At 51.0% G+C, this 16490-nt stretch overlaps 5 protein-coding genes across 5 annotated transcripts, besides 2 other annotated features; 3 read left to right on the top strand and 2 right to left on the bottom strand.

The window, feature by feature from the left end:
* Positions 1 to 1375: 1375 nt before the first annotated feature.
* LPMP_282250 (cullin 2, putative) lies at positions 1376 to 3529 on the bottom strand (the record flags this gene model as incomplete). Its single annotated transcript, XM_010702263.1, has 1 exon — positions 1376 to 3529. One exon carries the CDS (start codon positions 3527 to 3529, stop codon positions 1376 to 1378), a length of 2154 nt encoding a protein of 717 aa, XP_010700565.1.
* A 304-nt stretch (positions 3530 to 3833) lies between these two features.
* Positions 3834 to 4287: a repeat region.
* A 270-nt stretch (positions 4288 to 4557) lies between these two features.
* Positions 4558 to 6864, bottom strand: LPMP_282240 (cullin-like protein; the record flags this gene model as incomplete). The annotated part of the gene is made up of 1 exon (XM_010702262.1): positions 4558 to 6864. One exon carries the CDS (start codon positions 6862 to 6864, stop codon positions 4558 to 4560), a length of 2307 nt encoding a protein of 768 aa, XP_010700564.1.
* Positions 6865 to 10102: 3238 nt separating this feature from the next.
* Positions 10103 to 10455: a repeat region.
* A 1368-nt stretch (positions 10456 to 11823) lies between these two features.
* Positions 11824 to 12873, top strand: LPMP_282230 (glycerophosphoryl diester phosphodiesterase, putative; the record flags this gene model as incomplete). Its single annotated transcript, XM_010702261.1, has 1 exon — positions 11824 to 12873. The coding sequence occupies one exon, from the start codon at positions 11824 to 11826 to the stop codon at positions 12871 to 12873; it is 1050 nt and encodes a 349-aa protein (XP_010700563.1).
* Positions 12874 to 13155: 282 nt separating this feature from the next.
* Positions 13156 to 13584, top strand: LPMP_282220 (hypothetical protein; the record flags this gene model as incomplete). Its single annotated transcript, XM_010702260.1, has 1 exon — positions 13156 to 13584. The coding sequence occupies one exon, from the start codon at positions 13156 to 13158 to the stop codon at positions 13582 to 13584; it is 429 nt and encodes a 142-aa protein (XP_010700562.1).
* A 273-nt stretch (positions 13585 to 13857) lies between these two features.
* On the top strand, positions 13858 to 15741 carry LPMP_282210 (hypothetical protein; the record flags this gene model as incomplete). The annotated part of the gene is made up of 1 exon (XM_010702259.1): positions 13858 to 15741. The coding sequence occupies one exon, from the start codon at positions 13858 to 13860 to the stop codon at positions 15739 to 15741; it is 1884 nt and encodes a 627-aa protein (XP_010700561.1).
* Between the last annotated feature and the right edge of the window lie 749 nt (positions 15742 to 16490).

The following is a 16490-nucleotide window of genomic DNA, read 5'->3' as shown; positions in this document are numbered from 1 at the left end:
GCTCGTGCTTTATTTGGAGAGCGATGAGGGGGTGTACGATGGATTTGTGGTGCCTTTCCTCACTGTGTCCCTCAGCAGTTGTACGGAAGCTTCTCATGCAGCAACGCCATCCCGCAAAAGCTGGTGGCTCCAGAGAAAAATAGGCCCCACCTAACAAAGAGTGGAACAAGGATAAAGTTGCTTTGGTAGAAGTGAGAGCAGCGGCCTGGAGATGATGAGCATATTGGCATTCAGATGGGCTTGCCGAGCGATGGAAAGGGAGGCTTTCTTGTCCTCGACAACGGGATAGCCCGTTATGCGTCATGCGGACATGCCACCAAGGAGGCTGTGCATGGACACATCGCCCCATATGCAAGCCGCCTTCTCCTGAAACTCTACAGCCTTGCTGCCTCCGGGCGAGGAGCAACCTGAAGCACAGTAAACGCAGAGAGTGGCACTCTTACCTGCGGTGTTCAAAACCTGCTCTACGTGAAACGCCGAGAAGGGAAAAAGATACGCACTGTCAATGTGCTCACGCCGACACTCAGGTGTCTCTCACGCATCCACGAGAAACACTTGACCCTTGCCGAGGTCGTGCGCGGCCTTCGCGTCAGTGTTGCATATCACTGTCTGTTGTAACGCAGTAGAACTCAGGGATGATTTTTGCCGTAGTCCCTCGGGCGGGAACAAGGAAAAGGGGGGCAGAACTGGACTGAGCGAAATATAAAAGAATCTGGCAAGGATAAGGAATGCGCTGAACGCAGAAGTTAAAAGGGAGTAGTAGTGGCTGAAACGAGAGTGCATGGGAAGAAAGATTGTTTCAGAAGGACAGCGTCAGATCAGCTGGCACGCACAGAGCGCTCTTGATTCTCTGGCGCATCAGCAAAGGAAAGCGTCGGAGAAGCACCTAATCTCTACAATTACCTTAGTTGGCGCGAAAGCGTGCAACACATCTCGGCGCTGGTGGACTTCTGTTTTCCTTCCGCTTTCTTTTCTGCCGTCTGTCGGTGCCCGCATCTCCCTTTCGTTGATAATCACTGCTAGAAAACTTGCCACTCATGAGTAGAGAACTTCAATAGATGCCGTCCCATCATAGTAGCACTGTACCACAATGAGGATAATAATAGTAGTTTCGAGCAGGGAACAAACGAACTATGGAGAAATCCAGTCAGTGCCCCGCGTCCGCCGTAGCGGGAGTAGACGACGTGAAAAAGCGCCAACACAACAGAGCGCAGGAGTTCATCGTACCATCACCAATCCTTCTCACTCAAAACTGAAAAGTGGTGCACCGCAGCACCTTGCACTCTGCACGAGCGTCTCAGCTGCTGCCACAAGTACGTGAGGGGGACTCAGACTCATGGGCCAGGCAGTTGTCGATGATCCAAGGTTACTGCTCCTACGGTGAGTACACAAACTTGCGCTGCGAGTCATCTCGGACAAGAAGGCCGCGCTCAATCAGCTTTTCCAGCACGCGCTTGAGCTCGCCACGCGACACTGTAAGAGGGTCCTTCGCAGCGGTGAGAAATGTCATTAGCTCCTCAGCCGTCTTCGATCCACTTTGCTTCAGTGTATGCACGACTTGGCTTTCCATCCTTTGAGGATTTGCCTTTGCTACGCCCTGAAGTATACGTTGCTCTTGAGATTTGACAGCAACGCGGTGAGTAAAGCTGTGAAACTCCAACGGCATCACGTTGATCATGTCACCGATCAAGCTATCACATGTGCCGAGTGATACGACTGAGCTCGGCCCCATTGCTCCCGAAAGCTTGAGAACTGTGGCACTTATCAACGGATCTAGGGCAAAGGCGCACTCCACCTCCGACACTTGGAGGAGCTCGCATAGCTCTTTCACCGTCCACTGCGATTTCGTGTTGAAGTGATCGATGATGCACATCTGCAAAAACGATACCTTCAACTGAACCGAGTCTCCCGCTGCAGTCGACCCTGCTGGTCGGAGCATCCGTATCACGGCGGAGGAGTACGGTGCGGAATACTCGATCTTTTGCCCATGCCGCCGCTCGCTGCAGATGCGCTGTGCGCCTTCGATCTGACGCAATACGGAATCAGATATACCTGATCTTGCCAGGGTGTGTGGAAGGCTCGGCCACGTTCCTCTCGAGAGTAAAGCTGGATTTACCTTTACCCCATTCACGCTCGAAGCGCCGACGTAGATGTTCTGTGTACTGGTTGCCTTCAGCATACTTCGGCAGCAGAAAAGGATAGGGCTCTGTTTGATCTGCACTAGTTGCTCCATCGAGCGCTGCTCTCTCTCCTCGTCATAGTGGTGTAAGAGCAGTCGCTTGGCGAGATGTTTCTGATATGAGACAAGAAAAGCATCCTTTGCAGAGTTTTCGGCGTCCGGCAAAAAGTAGTACACGCTCACCACGTCCTCGAGGCAGAGCTTCGTGGATCCTGCGTTCCCTAGAATCGCATTGAAGAATGCTGCCAGCCGATCAGAAAGCTTTTTGTAGCTAAAGGAACGCAGAGTCGTAAAGCCGCACCGCAGCCCATCGTCCATCGCTTCCAGCATGCAGCCATTGTAGTCGAAAACAGACATGACGACATCGCGGTACTTTCGAATGATAGAGATGAAGCACTCGATAACGGCGGCGTACGCATCAGTACCTTCGCCTGCGGCGCACACTGCCCCACTTAGCGCAGTAGATGTGTGCTGTGCTACGCTCTCTTTGAACATTCCCTCCATGAGAGGTGCGCCCTTACATTTGCTCCACCACAGAAGATGGAACACCGTCTGCAGTTTCTCGTCCGTCTCGGGCTGACCAAGCGAGCTTAGCCACTCAGAAAACTTGCCGCACTCAAAGACAGATATGCGATCGTCTACCAACGTTTCCACCAGGCGATCCACCGCGTGGTCCTTAGAAATGAGGAACTTTTCTGCGCGCCTCACCTCCTCCTCAATCAGACCCAGACACAGCTTTGCATAGGCAAAGAGATCAGACTCAGCGACGCCGCGGACTTTTAACCGGCAGTAATCACACATGTCGCGAATATAGTCTGCCTCTACGACACTTCGATAGTAGTTTGAATCGGGGAGCATCGACAGCTCATCTTTGATTTCCACAGCAAAGGAAAGGTCCGGGGAACCGTAACCAGCACGCTCGTCTGCTAGAAGCGCGCGGAGATCCTTGCGGAGCTGGGAAACCATCCTTGGTGTCAGCACCACGCTTGACCACTTCCTCAACGCAATGTCCTCCGTCCTGTCCAACGGATTGTCCTCCAAGCTCAGCAGAGACCATTTGTCGGCAAGCGATGAGAAGACGGTTTTGATGTTGACGACGGCGACTAGAAAAGAGCGCCAGGAGCGGACGTACGTCTGAATAGTGGAGCCACTGCTAACCTGAGAGAAAGCAGGCATCACGTTGCTGAGCAAGTGCTTCTCTAGAATCGTACCTTGAAGGGAGTACACAGCCATGATCTGTTGACCTTCCCAAATTTCCTTCCCGTTGACCTTCACTAGGGGCGTGTTGCTGCACGGATGTGAGATGAGATGGTAAACCAGAAGGTAAGCATCCATCACGGTGTTGCACATGTCTTGCGCAGCGCCCTTGCCTCTAAAAGTTGCTTCCCATTGCAAGATGCTACCACACTTGCTCACAACTTCCTTCCACAAATTGGGGAAGTCAAAAGGCACGGAAACTGAATCGATCAAAAGATCGTTCAGAGAGCGGTCGAGCTCCCGACAGCAACTCATCTTATTGATCAGCACTTGAAAAAAGATTAGCTATGATGCAAGGACAGCCCTACCTTGGTCTCCATGCGAATGTGGAAGTGCAAGTGGAGCTTATCAACAGAGACACGAGAGAAAGCGAAGTGCACGAAGGATTTTTTTTTTTCGACATGTTCATCCGGCCATAGAGTGTGAGTTGAACTCTACCCTAGCCCGGTCCAGCTATAAATGCAAAAAAGCTGTACAGACGCGTCAAAGCAACGTCCCCACTCAGCTACATTAGCACCTTCTCTACCTCAAACCCTACCCACACCTCGTCCCGGGGGTCGCCTCACAGTAGCTCACATGATGCTGGGTGGAGCATGCTCGAGTCGCGCTAACACTCTGCTCATCACATCAATGATACAAACATGTTCATGGCCGCAGGTCGCACCGACCCAGCGCCGTCTACAACCAGACCACCGACATCAGTAGCGATACATCGTTAAACTACCCACAGTGTATGTGCCTGACCCTGTCACCACCGGAAGCGGTTTGGCATCAGCAGGGATAGGGGCTGCTTGGCTTCCTTGTATAGAAAGTACTGAACCCCGATAACATGCTGGGGCTGTTCCACATCAGAGTGATGAAATACGCACAAAAAAAACTTCTGCAAATTAGGGACTGCTTTTGCGAGGATGTGATATCCTATCATGGCATTTTTTGGTGCTAGATGCACCCAAATCTTGCAGTCAAACAAGCAACAGGACATGATTTGGGCACTTTTTTTATTTGTTGTACCCATCACCATAATAAAACGAAATGGAAAAGAAACAGCGATTCTGAAAAACAGGAGAAACAAGCGAAAAAAAAAAGACATGGGAGCAAAAGTCATGATGCTCATATAGTGCTTAAGGGATAAATGATAAGTAGTTGTCCTCGCTACGCTCCACGTATTCGCGCTCAACAAGTTTTTCAAGTACTTTCTTAATATCCCTTCGTTGCACTGATAGTTTACCTAATGAAGCAGAAACTTTACCAATTGTGTCATCCAGTGACAGTGGCCCTAGTTCTTTCAGCACCCGCATCACAGCACCTTCAATCGATAAAACATGGGATTTTTCTCCGCGGAGAAAAAAGCTGTTCTTCTCGGGGTTACTTTGTTGAGACCCCAGCTCTATGTAGCGGAGGTCATACGTCTTTTCCTCGCCATTCTGTAAAGCGAAAATGTTTGGATTCAGATCAAACACATGTTGCACCGCCTCCTGCAGCAAACCAGTTTGTACAAAAGGTATCAACGCTCGCTTGCACTCCTCGAGACTTGTGCAGGTTCGAGAGCACAGCACGTCAGCGGACCACACACTCATTTTGTTCATGACAAGCAAGTAGCGCATCTGCAGGAATGAAACTAGGACCGAAAGCGATACGGATTTGTTTGGGATGCTCATTTTCACACGAGCACCGGAGTGCTCCGGTGAGAAAAGCAACCTGCGCCCATTTTGCAGCGTAGCGTAGGCGTCAATGTCGTGAGAGATGACAGTTTGTAATTCAAGGGGAACAGATGTGCGGTCCGCATCCGGAGAGCGACGCGACTCTCCCCACGGAAACGCTGTTAATATGTATGGCTTCACTAGAAATTGCTGCACTCGCTTCGCTTGCTTCAAGTCGTTTCGGTACGTGTCGTTGAGCATGCGCATACAGTTGAAAATGAAGGCAAAGTTCCTATCCTTGATAAGAAGACTCGATAGAATACTCTCCTCACGCACCGCGATTTCACTTTGCTTTCCAGTACCAAAAATATTTTTCAATAGGCGCTCTTGCAGAAAGCGAGTGTAAGACTGGTGGAAAACATCCTGTCGCGAGCAGAGACGGTAAATAACGGCAATCCAGTTGCTTTTCAGACGTAGCTCCTCAACGGGCATGCTTTTACTTTCTTCAGCGGCGTATTTGGCAAGGCGCTTCGCAATTTTCACTGCATTGTCCTCAGTAGCGGTTGGTCTTTCGAGTGCGGCTAAATTGGCCTGAATTCCGTCGTAGATAGCCCTAATGAGACGAGGCTGATGACCGAAAATACCAGAAATCGTTGCTTCAAAGGTTTGCTGAGCCTTCTTCAAAATTCTCAAAATAGACGATGCCTCGCATGAATCGTGTGTCTTCTTGAGCTCCCGATCAGCATACTCTGAAACCGTTTCTCTTAGCAAATCCTCCATCCACGACTCCTCTGCGCCACCGCCAAGTAGATCGTAGAGTGCCGACAATGATTTCTTGCGAGACAACGGATCGCTACCATCGGATGGATCGATGCACTCTTTGCAGAAAGGCGAAAGATAGTTTTTCTCGTCGTGAATGAGAATTCGCAAAACAGACTCGCTCACTTGCTCGTACGAAGATCGAATCAAGAAGCACCGTGCCAATACGTCCTCTTTTTTCACAGCCTTGACGCATTGATTGATGTACTCCACAACACCAAGGGCTTTGAAGACCAACCTTTTCGCGCAATAGTAGGAAGTAAGGCTCTTCAGATACGTTTCTTCGACTACAGAAGAATATAAAGTCAATCGGACGTCAGTAGAGCATCCAAGATTAAGAGAAAAGCGTTTGACGCTCTCCATTTCGCCTACGCTAGTCCGGCCGCCTGATCGAACACGGCAGACAATTTCGTTCACTTTCGCTCTGAACGCCTCCTTCAACTCGGTGGTCAAAATGACATCCATCCACAGGTGACCAACAACAATTTCAGTGGGTTGAATAATGTGCTCAGCTGGCAGGCCTCTCTTTTGCCAGGTCCAGTGAAGGTACGTAAAAATCGACTTCACAACATTTCCTCCTGCTGTGTACTTCTCATACGCGTCCAAGTATGACAATATGGAATCCTTCTGTATCGTCGCCTTCACATTGTTGACTTGCTTTTTCAGCAGCTCGCGCAGAAGGTAGTAAACGACAAGCACTTGTGTACTTTCCACTGTTTCGCCAACAACAGGCGTAGAGTTGCTGCCTCGAACAAGAGCAGGATAGTTCGAGCACTGATACGCAGTCAAGTTATAGACCAATCCATGCGCTTCACATATCTGGCTAATGAGCTTGTTGTAGTCTTTGCATAGGTTATGAGACGGACGCTTCTTGAACTTTTGAAATGCGGTATTACAGATGCCAGCAACCTCTTTCCAAAGCGGGGGAAATGAGCTCTGAATCCTACTCTCTGGCTCATCCATGCTCATATTCGAAAACTGAGACTTTCTGGAATGTACTTCTCAATAATATAAAGTCCAAATAGCTACTCTGCGTGTGCAGGACTGCCTTGTAAGTACGAGTGTCGAAGCATGCGACACAGGGGACAGAGAGTAAATCAAAAAGGAATGTGTGTATCAAGTTGAGTGAAATCAAAGCAGGAACATCCATGCCAGTAAAAGAGGTTGCCTTCTTTATTTTCATTTCCCACGCAGAGAAAGCCATGGTGGTATCAATCACTCCTGAGCAGAAGCATACATCTCAATTTCGCAGTATGCAGTAGCTTGCAATACATATATATATATATATATATATATATGTGTGTGTGTGTGTGTGTGTCAAAACCCTCTCATACTCCAGGAAATACGTCAAAAGAAAACTGAGCTGCAAAGCTCCTCAAGGACACCTGTACTAGCTCTCAAACACTCTCTTCTTCCAATTCAAAGTACACGTGATATTTTTGCGCATAGATCAAATCAGAGGCATGAACACTTATCAACACCTTGACCACAGCTGGCGGCAGTTGATTATTCGCCAAGAGTTATGGATCAGCGCCCCTCATGAGCTTCACGGGGCACGAAACCGCGCGGCGCTCTTAACCCCGAGTTTGCGCATAATCATGCACCCTGGTGGTCCTTGCTTTTCTGAAAAGGTACCAAACGGATCTTCGACGCACGTGCACATACATCGCTGCACCCAAGCTTCACAAACCTCCTGCACACTGCTTCTCAGAATCCAATCCTCAGAGAAACAACGCATTCAATTTTACTGACGCACCACTCATCAAACCAGCGCCTTAAGCTTCCGGCCCACCACGCACCCACCCCCCAAACCACCGACGCCGCGACCCCATGCCCTTTTCCTGGGAAGAACCACCCCCACCATCCTTTCCCCAAAGCGCCCGAAGCCCCCCCCCCGCACACAAACAGGACTGGAAAACTATCTTCACGCTTACCGCGCGCACTGGTATTCCACGTTTCCCTTTAAAACGTGAAGAAACGCGGCGCCCCCCCCCCCGGGGAATTTTCCCCCGCCGCCGCGCCCCCACCCACACCAGCGCACTGGCCGCAAAACGGAACCGGGCGAACACCCACCCACGCACCCGAACCCGCGGGCGCCTTCCCCGCCGAGGGAAAAACACAGGCGCGGCGAGAACCCAAGCAGCCGAAACGCTCAAAAATCCCACGAGCAAACCCAAGAATGACCCCGGCACTGCAAAAAAAAAAGTCGCGCCCGGGAAAAACCGCTGCGGGCGCGCCGGGCCCCCGCCGCGCCACAAAACGAGGGCCCCCCACAGCACGCGACGCCCCAAAGGAACCCGGGGCCGAACATGGCAATGCCAGAAGACATGTCACCGGTATGTGGTGGCAAAATTGAGAAAACAAGTGCCACATCACAGTGCTCTTGGCAAAGAAACCACGCGTTTTTCTTAGCAACAGGGGCCGGCCAACCACAAGCTCCAAACACCGCAGCCGAGCCCCTGGCACGGAGGATTGCTTTCACCCGCATCGGCAAAAAAGAGATGCTGGTTTAAATTGTTGATCCAATTTCTTTTCCACAACATCCACACATTTTGCAGAAAAAAACGAACGCTACCCTCGCACCGCCAAGATGTTTTGTTAGACTGCTTTTGGTGACACCACACAGTCCACACGAGTGCTTCCCGCAAAAAGAACGCCCAACAACCACAGGAACAAAAAAAGTATAGCATTCCAACAGAAACGTGGATATTTTTCCGTTGCAAGGGCCGAAGGCACGCGGGCGCCGCCACCCACAGACACCACGCGCCGAACCCCAACACCCGCATAGAGAACCCGAGCGAGGATAACGTGCACAGCAATCAAATACGCATCCAGGAGAACACAAGACCGGGAAGTCAGCTTAAGTCACCGCCCGCTCCCACGAACAGCCAAGAAGCTTGCCAACTAATTTCATTGGGGGAGAGCCGCGTTAGCGTGAAAATGTCCCCCCAAAGAACTTTTTTTTGCGCTATGCGACGCACATTTCCTCCCGTAGCCCCCCCTCCAAAAAAAAGAAACGACGCGGTTTGACACTTGTTAAAAGGACTTTTTGGCAGACGGGGTATGTTGTGGAGGGGGTCCTCCGGCCTTTGGGTTTGCCGGAAGAAAAAGGAAAACCGTTGTTCCCTCGTACGCGCTCCCTGCTTTCATGCAAAAAGAAACGCTGGAAAGGAATGTCGTACAGATTCCTGACGGAAGGATATTTTGCAACCCGGTGAAAATAGCCAATCCCCGGGAGGAAGGACCTGTTTTTTTTTCTTCCCACGCTGGCAAAAAACAAAGCCCAGCAAACCCACGATGCCGACGTCCCGGCGGCAGCGGGTGCAACTGCAGAGTTTTTAACCAACCCACGCGCAGCGTATTGTCGATGTTTTGTAGAAACAGGTTCTTTTGTTCTCCACGAACACTTTCGGTGGGATGGCGGCTTTACCCTGGCGGGCTTTTCACGCGGGGCGAAATTCAAACAGGGGGAACGACCCCCTCTACAGCGGAGAGGAACGGATTCCGGAACGCCACGCCGAATCGCAGCGAGTGTTGTGTGGATGGCCGCGGCGAAGGGCTTTCCGGCAGCAAAAAAGCGTTTTAAAATGCTATGCGTACCAGGGGATGTTTTGTGTGGTTCGCCATCCTGAATTTTAATGGGGAAGCTTCCTGGCAAGCGCACCCTTTAAGCTTGGCAAAGGCCTGGTTTTATGCTTCTTCATGAGACACTCTTTGTGAACTCCGTGAGGTGTTCAAAAAAAGACGGTGTGATGTTTGAAACGTTGGTGGGAAGGAAAGTTTTTCAATGATTCAATCAGAGTACTAAAAATCGTTATGTTTTTGTTGGAAGCGCCTACTTTATTGTGCATCTAGAGGCAGGAGGGTTTTGAGGCGGGCTGGCGCAAAAAACTACTCCCCAAGTTGCCGGGGATTCCCTTCGCGCCCGAAGATTCGAGTGCCCATGCCAGGTGCTGCGATTGAAAGGTTTAACGCCTTCGGCCATGCCTTCTCTGGTGAACCGCCTCTTCGTGGCTTTACGTTTGCTTCATGCCCCGAAGCCGTGCGTCTTTCTTTTCCTTTCCCTATGTGCGGTGCCTGTTTTCTTCCAGGGCGAGGGGACTGCGACCTTAGTTTGTAGGAGGTGGGAGGTGTCGTTTTTTGTCACCTCCGGCTTGCTCTCCGCGGCGGATTGTGGCGGCGGCGTGCCGTTATGGCCTGGCTGCTCGCCCCCCGCTCGGCGGGGAGGCCAGGCAGCCCCCTATCGCTGCCAATGCCGAACCGCCCTTGGCGATGGTAGGGGCAGGTGTCTGAAAGACGAGGGGGGGGTCGTGGCGGCGTGTCGCTGCTGACGTCGGCGGTCCGGTTGTGGACGGCGCTGCGTCGGTGCGCCCTGCGGCCGTGGGCGCGCCTGTGCCACCCGTGTGGTGAGCGGGTTGCTGGCGGCCAGCGTAATGGCCAGGGGAGCGAGGCTGCCCGGGGGACGGGGTCGGGTGGGTAGCGTTTGTGGCGGGGGTGGTGGTGGCGCCCGGGTGACTGGGTCGGCGCGTTGCTGTAGCGCGTGTCCCGCTGTTTCGTACCTTTCTGTGGTTGGTTTTGCTCAGCTTTTTTTTCCTGCGAAATCCCCTCATGGAAAAAAATGGTGGTCTGGTGTGGTTTTGGAAAGTCTGCTTTGGCAAGAAAAGAGGTGTGGGGTGGCTATGGCAGAGGTTGTCGTCTCGTGCGTGCCGTGTGATAAATTGGGCTTCTTGTTTTCCGCACGTTTTTTTTGGTGATGTTTTTTTTTGTGGGCGGCGGGGTGGTGGTCTCAGGTGATGTGCTTTGTTGGTGAGGTTGCGGATTGCGGGCGTTAGTGTGATCCGTATGAGCGCGGTTAAAGATTCATGATAAGCGGCTTTGTTTGTGAGGTGTCTTGTTCGTTGTATTCTCCGCGTTCTGTTCTTCGTCTCTGGCGGTTCTCGCGTGCCGTGGGTGGGGTGCTGGCCGGGCACTTCGTCGGGTTTTGAGGGCGGGGTGTTGGTGTTTTATGGGGAAATTATGGCCTCCTTCAGGAGCCGTGCGCCTTTCCGAGTGGCGGTGTTTGGGGCTGGGTAGGCGGCGCTGCATTCGGGAGTGGTGCGGTCACGAAAAAGAAAAGGCGGGAGGGGGGCTTGGCAGACGCATTGTTTCTGGAGGGTGCTGTTTCTTTCCGCGAGGGGTCGAGGAGGAACTGGGGACGATGGACTTTTGGTGCGCCCGCAGGGAAGGAGGTGGGACTGCCAGGGCGTTCCTTATTCTCAGTTGTGTCGGCGGTGCTTGGCCGGTGCAATTTTGGAAGCGGGTGCTGCTTTGTGAAAACGAGTGCCTTTGGTGGTGGGTATTCACCCTTCCTCTGGCTTGTGAAGAGTTGGTCTGGCAGTGCTGTGCGGTGGGTTAGCGAGTTCTCTGTCGTGTTTGTTGATTTGCTCTTCTGCAATCTAATGAGGTCATATGGAGACACCAAGCCAATATAGCCTTTCTTTGTCTCCTGTTCTTCTGCTGATTTTTCGTGCGCGGGTCTTGGGTTGATGCTGCGCATCAGTGTGGCCATCAGTTTCTCATTGCACACGGCTTGGATGGGGATGCAAGGGTGTTTCATTAGCAGCTGCCAGGGTTTCAGCCATGACTTTCCATGAAAGTTTTCGATTCATGAGAGCATAACGAAGAGTATCGCTATTTCTCGTGCACTTGCTGAGTTAAGCTGCTCCGTATGTGGAGGCGAGGCGGGAGTTGGTCTTCTGATGGCATAAATGCTGCTTCTAGCATTTTCTGCCAATCCTTGATTGTCGTCAGTTCTTTGCTTTTGAGCAACGCTTCACTCCGTTTTGCTCTGCATGGTGACTTCTCAGTTTCTCCTCTTCGCTTTCTTTGCTTCACATCTCTGCTTGTTCGTATGACTCTAGGTAATGGCTGACACTCTGCTAGATTCTAATGAGCGTGGCTTCAGTCATCGCTCTGGCAGCAGGAGCCTATATCGCTTTCTCTGTTGGCCTCCTCGAGGTAGCGGTGCGTAGAAAGAGGCGGAACGCACTTTTAGCAAAGAAGTTTCCCTACCCTATCACCAAAATTGCTCACCGTGGTGGTTCACTATTGGGTCCAGAGAACACAATGTACACATTTATGCGAGCTGTCAAGGAGGGGCTCTGTGACATGGTCGAGTTGGATGTTAGGGAATCAAAGGATGGGCAGATCGTTGTGTCCCACGATCGCACACTAGAACGTACATGCGGTCCAGAGTACGCGGGGGTGTCGGTTTCAGATTTAGTGGTTGGTAAGGACCCATCTAAAACACTCCCTCAAAGCAAGAGAATTATCGAGTTGGAGTTTACCACCCGCAGCATCAACCAGTACGAGGGGTCTCACAGCGTCCCTGTTGATGACACCACCAGAATTTGTCTCCTGACTGAAGTTTTCGAGAAACTGCCTTCTATCCCGTTGCACATTGACATCAAGGATGGACGGAAAGATTTTGTCGCTGAAGTTCTAAACCTGATTGCTACATACGGCCGCGAAGGCACCACCATTGTGGGAAGCAGCCAACACCGGACCCAACAGTTTATCAGCGAGTACTTTGCGGAGAGGGAGCCTGAAATTCGGAAACGGTATCGCATTTTTGGGGGCCCTCGGGATTTCTTCCGGACGTACTTTCTCTTTTATACGGGATTGCTACCTTACTTCTCCGTAAACTTTGATGTATTCTCGATTCCGGTTTTCACAAGCTCCATGAAGACCGTTGTAGCGGGATCATTTGGAAAAGTCTGCGCTAATGTGGGTGCATTTCTTTTTTCCTCGCCGTTGTTGTGGAGGTACCTTCAGAGCCGAGGTGTCGCAGTGATTGGGTGGAACCTCAACGATGAGGTTGACATTTTGCAAGGAATTCAGTGGCCCCTGAACGGCTTGATGTCTGATGACCCCATCAAACTCCAGCAGCTAATAGATACGAACAAAAGAGTAACCCAGTTGAACGTGCTTATCGGCTAAGTCTTTTTCTTCTACGATGATAACAGTAGCGCCTTAATGCTCTAGTCTCCTAATATTAATGGCAAGAGGAGCCGTGCATCGCGAAGCAGTCGCATACCCCCCAAACGCGAAAACTGTCGCCTCCCAAAGTAGTAGATGTCTATGTTGCACTTGGAAGCAATCGGAGTTTTGTGGTTTTCCTCTCCGACAGATGGCTCTAACGCTTTCAAAGTACTGGAGATACACATTTTCCCACTTCCTTCCTATTTTTCTGCCCTCAGTTTCACTCACGAGGAGATTCCAATGAGTCGCCGCCGATCTACAATCATCGTCGCGTCGGGAGCTATATTCATGTCCGCTCTGCTTGTCTTTGTGGATGGGGCTGTGATGGCAAGTAGGGTCGAGATACCCTATAGCTTTCTCATGTGGCTGCCCACGCTGTGTGCGCTGCTTGGCAGCTTTGTTTTGTTGCTTGTGAAGCCCATGTATATCGTGGGCACAGACACTGACATGGATGACGACGACGATGTGATCAAGAAGGATAAAAGTATGTTCTTCCTAGGAGCATTTCTTCTTTTCACATCCATCTTCCTTTCCGTGTGGAAGGCGGTCGATCCATACGGAAACAAAGGGGTTGCCTGGCCCGGGGTGGCGCTGCTGGTACACTCGGTGCTTCTACTGCTTATGAACTGTGCTTTATTTATTGCACGTATGCAGTATGATGAGTATTGAATATTACGAAAAGAAAGGAAACTGCTTTCAGTACCGGTTTGACATACGTACCGTATTTCTTTTGCTCAATCAGCACGAGAGTACAGCCTTGGACACATTGTTTCATACACGCTGTAAAGCAACACCTTTTCGCTGATTATGGTGAGAAGCCCCTGCTCGGCTTGGCACATACATCTACTTTCATCGCTTGCATTCTATGTCTCTTACTTTGACACATGTCGTTTTCAATAATCAGCTGAACCGTAGAGAGTGAAGTCGAAGGACGGGTCAACGATGGATGCATTGCAGGGATCTGGCCAGGTACTACCTGAGTATTTGAAGTCGATGAAGTCTGCAATTCACTCATTCTTGCAAGAGACCGGTGTTTATGACTCGATACGCGACATTGTTGATACATATATATCAGAGCACGGAGATGAGAGTGTCTCCAGCGAAAACCCAAGCGCCATTATGCAAATTGTGAAAGAAAAAGGAATACTACAGGAGCTTGTTAATCAAATCCAGTCTCGCCCTACTGTAGGCACGGTGCCGTCCATCACCATACCGAGTGATGGCCGATACTACCTTCTTGTTCGACTGAATGGTGGGCGTGCTTTTGTAGATAACCTTGATCTAGCCCCCTCAACTCTGTGCAAGCGCTCTGTTGTTTTTGCTGCTCATTTTGGGAACCAGAGGTTTAGATCTGCAGCAAAGGCGTGCTCTGCTGAACCAATCTTCGATGAAGAGTTTCTCTTCGAAGTGGATGCCACTAGGTTCGGGTTTGGCGAGATGGATCTTATCGAAGTATCAACACCTTTTCACATTGCCGTCCTGCGAGAAGATGCCCAGCTCAACGTCGCAGAGCTACTGGGTGAGAACATCATAGAATGGAGAAAGGTCTTGAAGAGCGGTTACCTAGGGCTCACGGTGGAACTCTGTGGCAAAAACGCTGGGATACCAGCAGGCATTGTAGACCTACAGCTCGAGTTAGTGTCGAAAAAGCGAATTCGGTACAAAGAGGAGGATATTGTGTCGCGTGCCGAGCAACAGCGCATTGCTGTCACGAACGCTGACCGCGAGTTCCTCGTGTACTCTCGGAGGTGGTGGTCAGAGTATCAGGGATTACGACCTACACACAAAGAGCGCAAGGTACGACTATTCGCATCCACTTCAACTGGAAGAATGGTGCCTCTGACCCACTTTGTTTCGCCAATACAAGCAGAGTTTGGTATCCACTCGCCGCAGGATGCCGCCCGCTTTGTCTCACTGTTGCGCGTCACCACCATGGGCACCGGCGCCATAGGTGCGTTGTGCGTCGAGGAAAGCAGCTGGCTGTCGCCTTTCATTTTTCTCTCGCAGAGGCAGGGTCACCACTGCAACCACGCTACTCTTCTTTGCTCTCTTCTACTAGGGTTTGGCATCGATGCTTACTGCGCTATCGGGTCTTGCAACAACGGTGACATCGGCGTCTTCGTTGTGTCCAGGTCTACCGATGCGCGTGGCTCTGCCAAGGTCACGGTGTGGAACCCCACGTCAGGTGAGCGCTCTTCGCCGAGTGAGCAGGCGACATTCGCTACCATCGACTGCATGTTCAACAGCAAATCTTTCTTTGCGAATTGCCAAGCCTCGAACAGCATCGCTACTGCATCATTCGAGTGCTACAATGAAGAGTTCTGGAAGCCGCTGAACGTGCTGAAACTGAGAATGGTGCCCCGGTACCCTCCTGCGCCGCTTCTGTTTGAAACTGTCGTTGCATCGTCGATGGAGCGCTCACTGGAGATTCAGCTTCGGGAAGCGATTTCTACGTATCGCGACTCTTTTGGCGTGGTGACGACGTACGATAATACGGTTTCGTACGTACTGTCGCAGGCGCTGCTACTGTACGAACGCCAGCAGAGCGAAGGCAGCGCCGAGAGTTTTGCTCTTTTTCAAGAATCTGTGAAGGGCACCCTAGGGGTGGGGAAAACATTCAAGGCTATTCCAGTGAACGTTTCATACCTCGACGCCGGTAGCGTGATGGACGTTGTGCGCGCTGCTTCCGTGGGCAGAGAGATTTTGGATATGGTGGTGGACAGCGCTAAGTTCGGAGTGCGTGTCAAGGTATTCTGTTTTCCGGAACGCGTCTTCTCCGTTTGGGTGATGATTGCAGTTAACTACAGCGCCGCCAACGTTTCATAGATAACGTTTTTTTTTTTTCTGCATGCATCGCGTTTTGCAGCGTTCCGGTGTGGGATTACACATAACTTTACTGACTGGCTCATCGACTGCGTATCATAGATTTGTATACACCTCGCTCGAAGGACAGCACAAATACGCAACATGTAGCTCTAGGCGAGCAGCGCACATTGCTTCAGAGAGAGAGATCTTGCAATGAGCGACGTCAAGGCAGGCTAGTATTGCCCTCTTCTAGCTGGCTCTGCATGTCTTTAAAGTGGGGCAGTGCTACCTGCAGCAGTGTCGTAGGGGCTCAGGGGATTTATACCAACAATGCAACTTGTTCTTTGATGTAATGTTAGCATCAGCTACTCTTTTCCTCTAAATCTTTTTATCTCACCACGCTGTGCACCTGCGGTATTAGAATACTTCCACGTTTTCTTCAAGTCGCTGCTTTGTGCTGTTACACTCCTTGTATCTGTAATCTTTGGCACTGTTACAAACTAGCTGTGCAGATGCGACGCTTCACAAATGCCTTGTTTGGCAGGCGCGGCGCCGCATGGTGCGAGGCAGCATCTTTTTGGTCTCACCAGACTCTTTTGCCTCTGATGAACACTGTGTGTTACTTTTCTATGACTAGCGCTGTGCAGGAAGGATCAATCCCCGCTACTAGCTCGAGTATAGGTGACCTGCATACTCCGCAGAAGACAAACGTGTCTGCAGTTTCGACAGAGCACGACATCTCTATCACCGACGGCAATGGTCATCAAGTC

Source organism: Leishmania panamensis (genome assembly GCF_000755165.1).
Source record: "Leishmania panamensis strain MHOM/PA/94/PSC-1 chromosome 28 sequence".
Classification (NCBI taxonomy): domain Eukaryota; phylum Euglenozoa; class Kinetoplastea; order Trypanosomatida; family Trypanosomatidae; genus Leishmania; species Leishmania panamensis.
The sequence above is the reverse complement of the archived record's forward strand: the minus strand, read 5'-3'. Positions and strand labels throughout refer to the sequence as shown.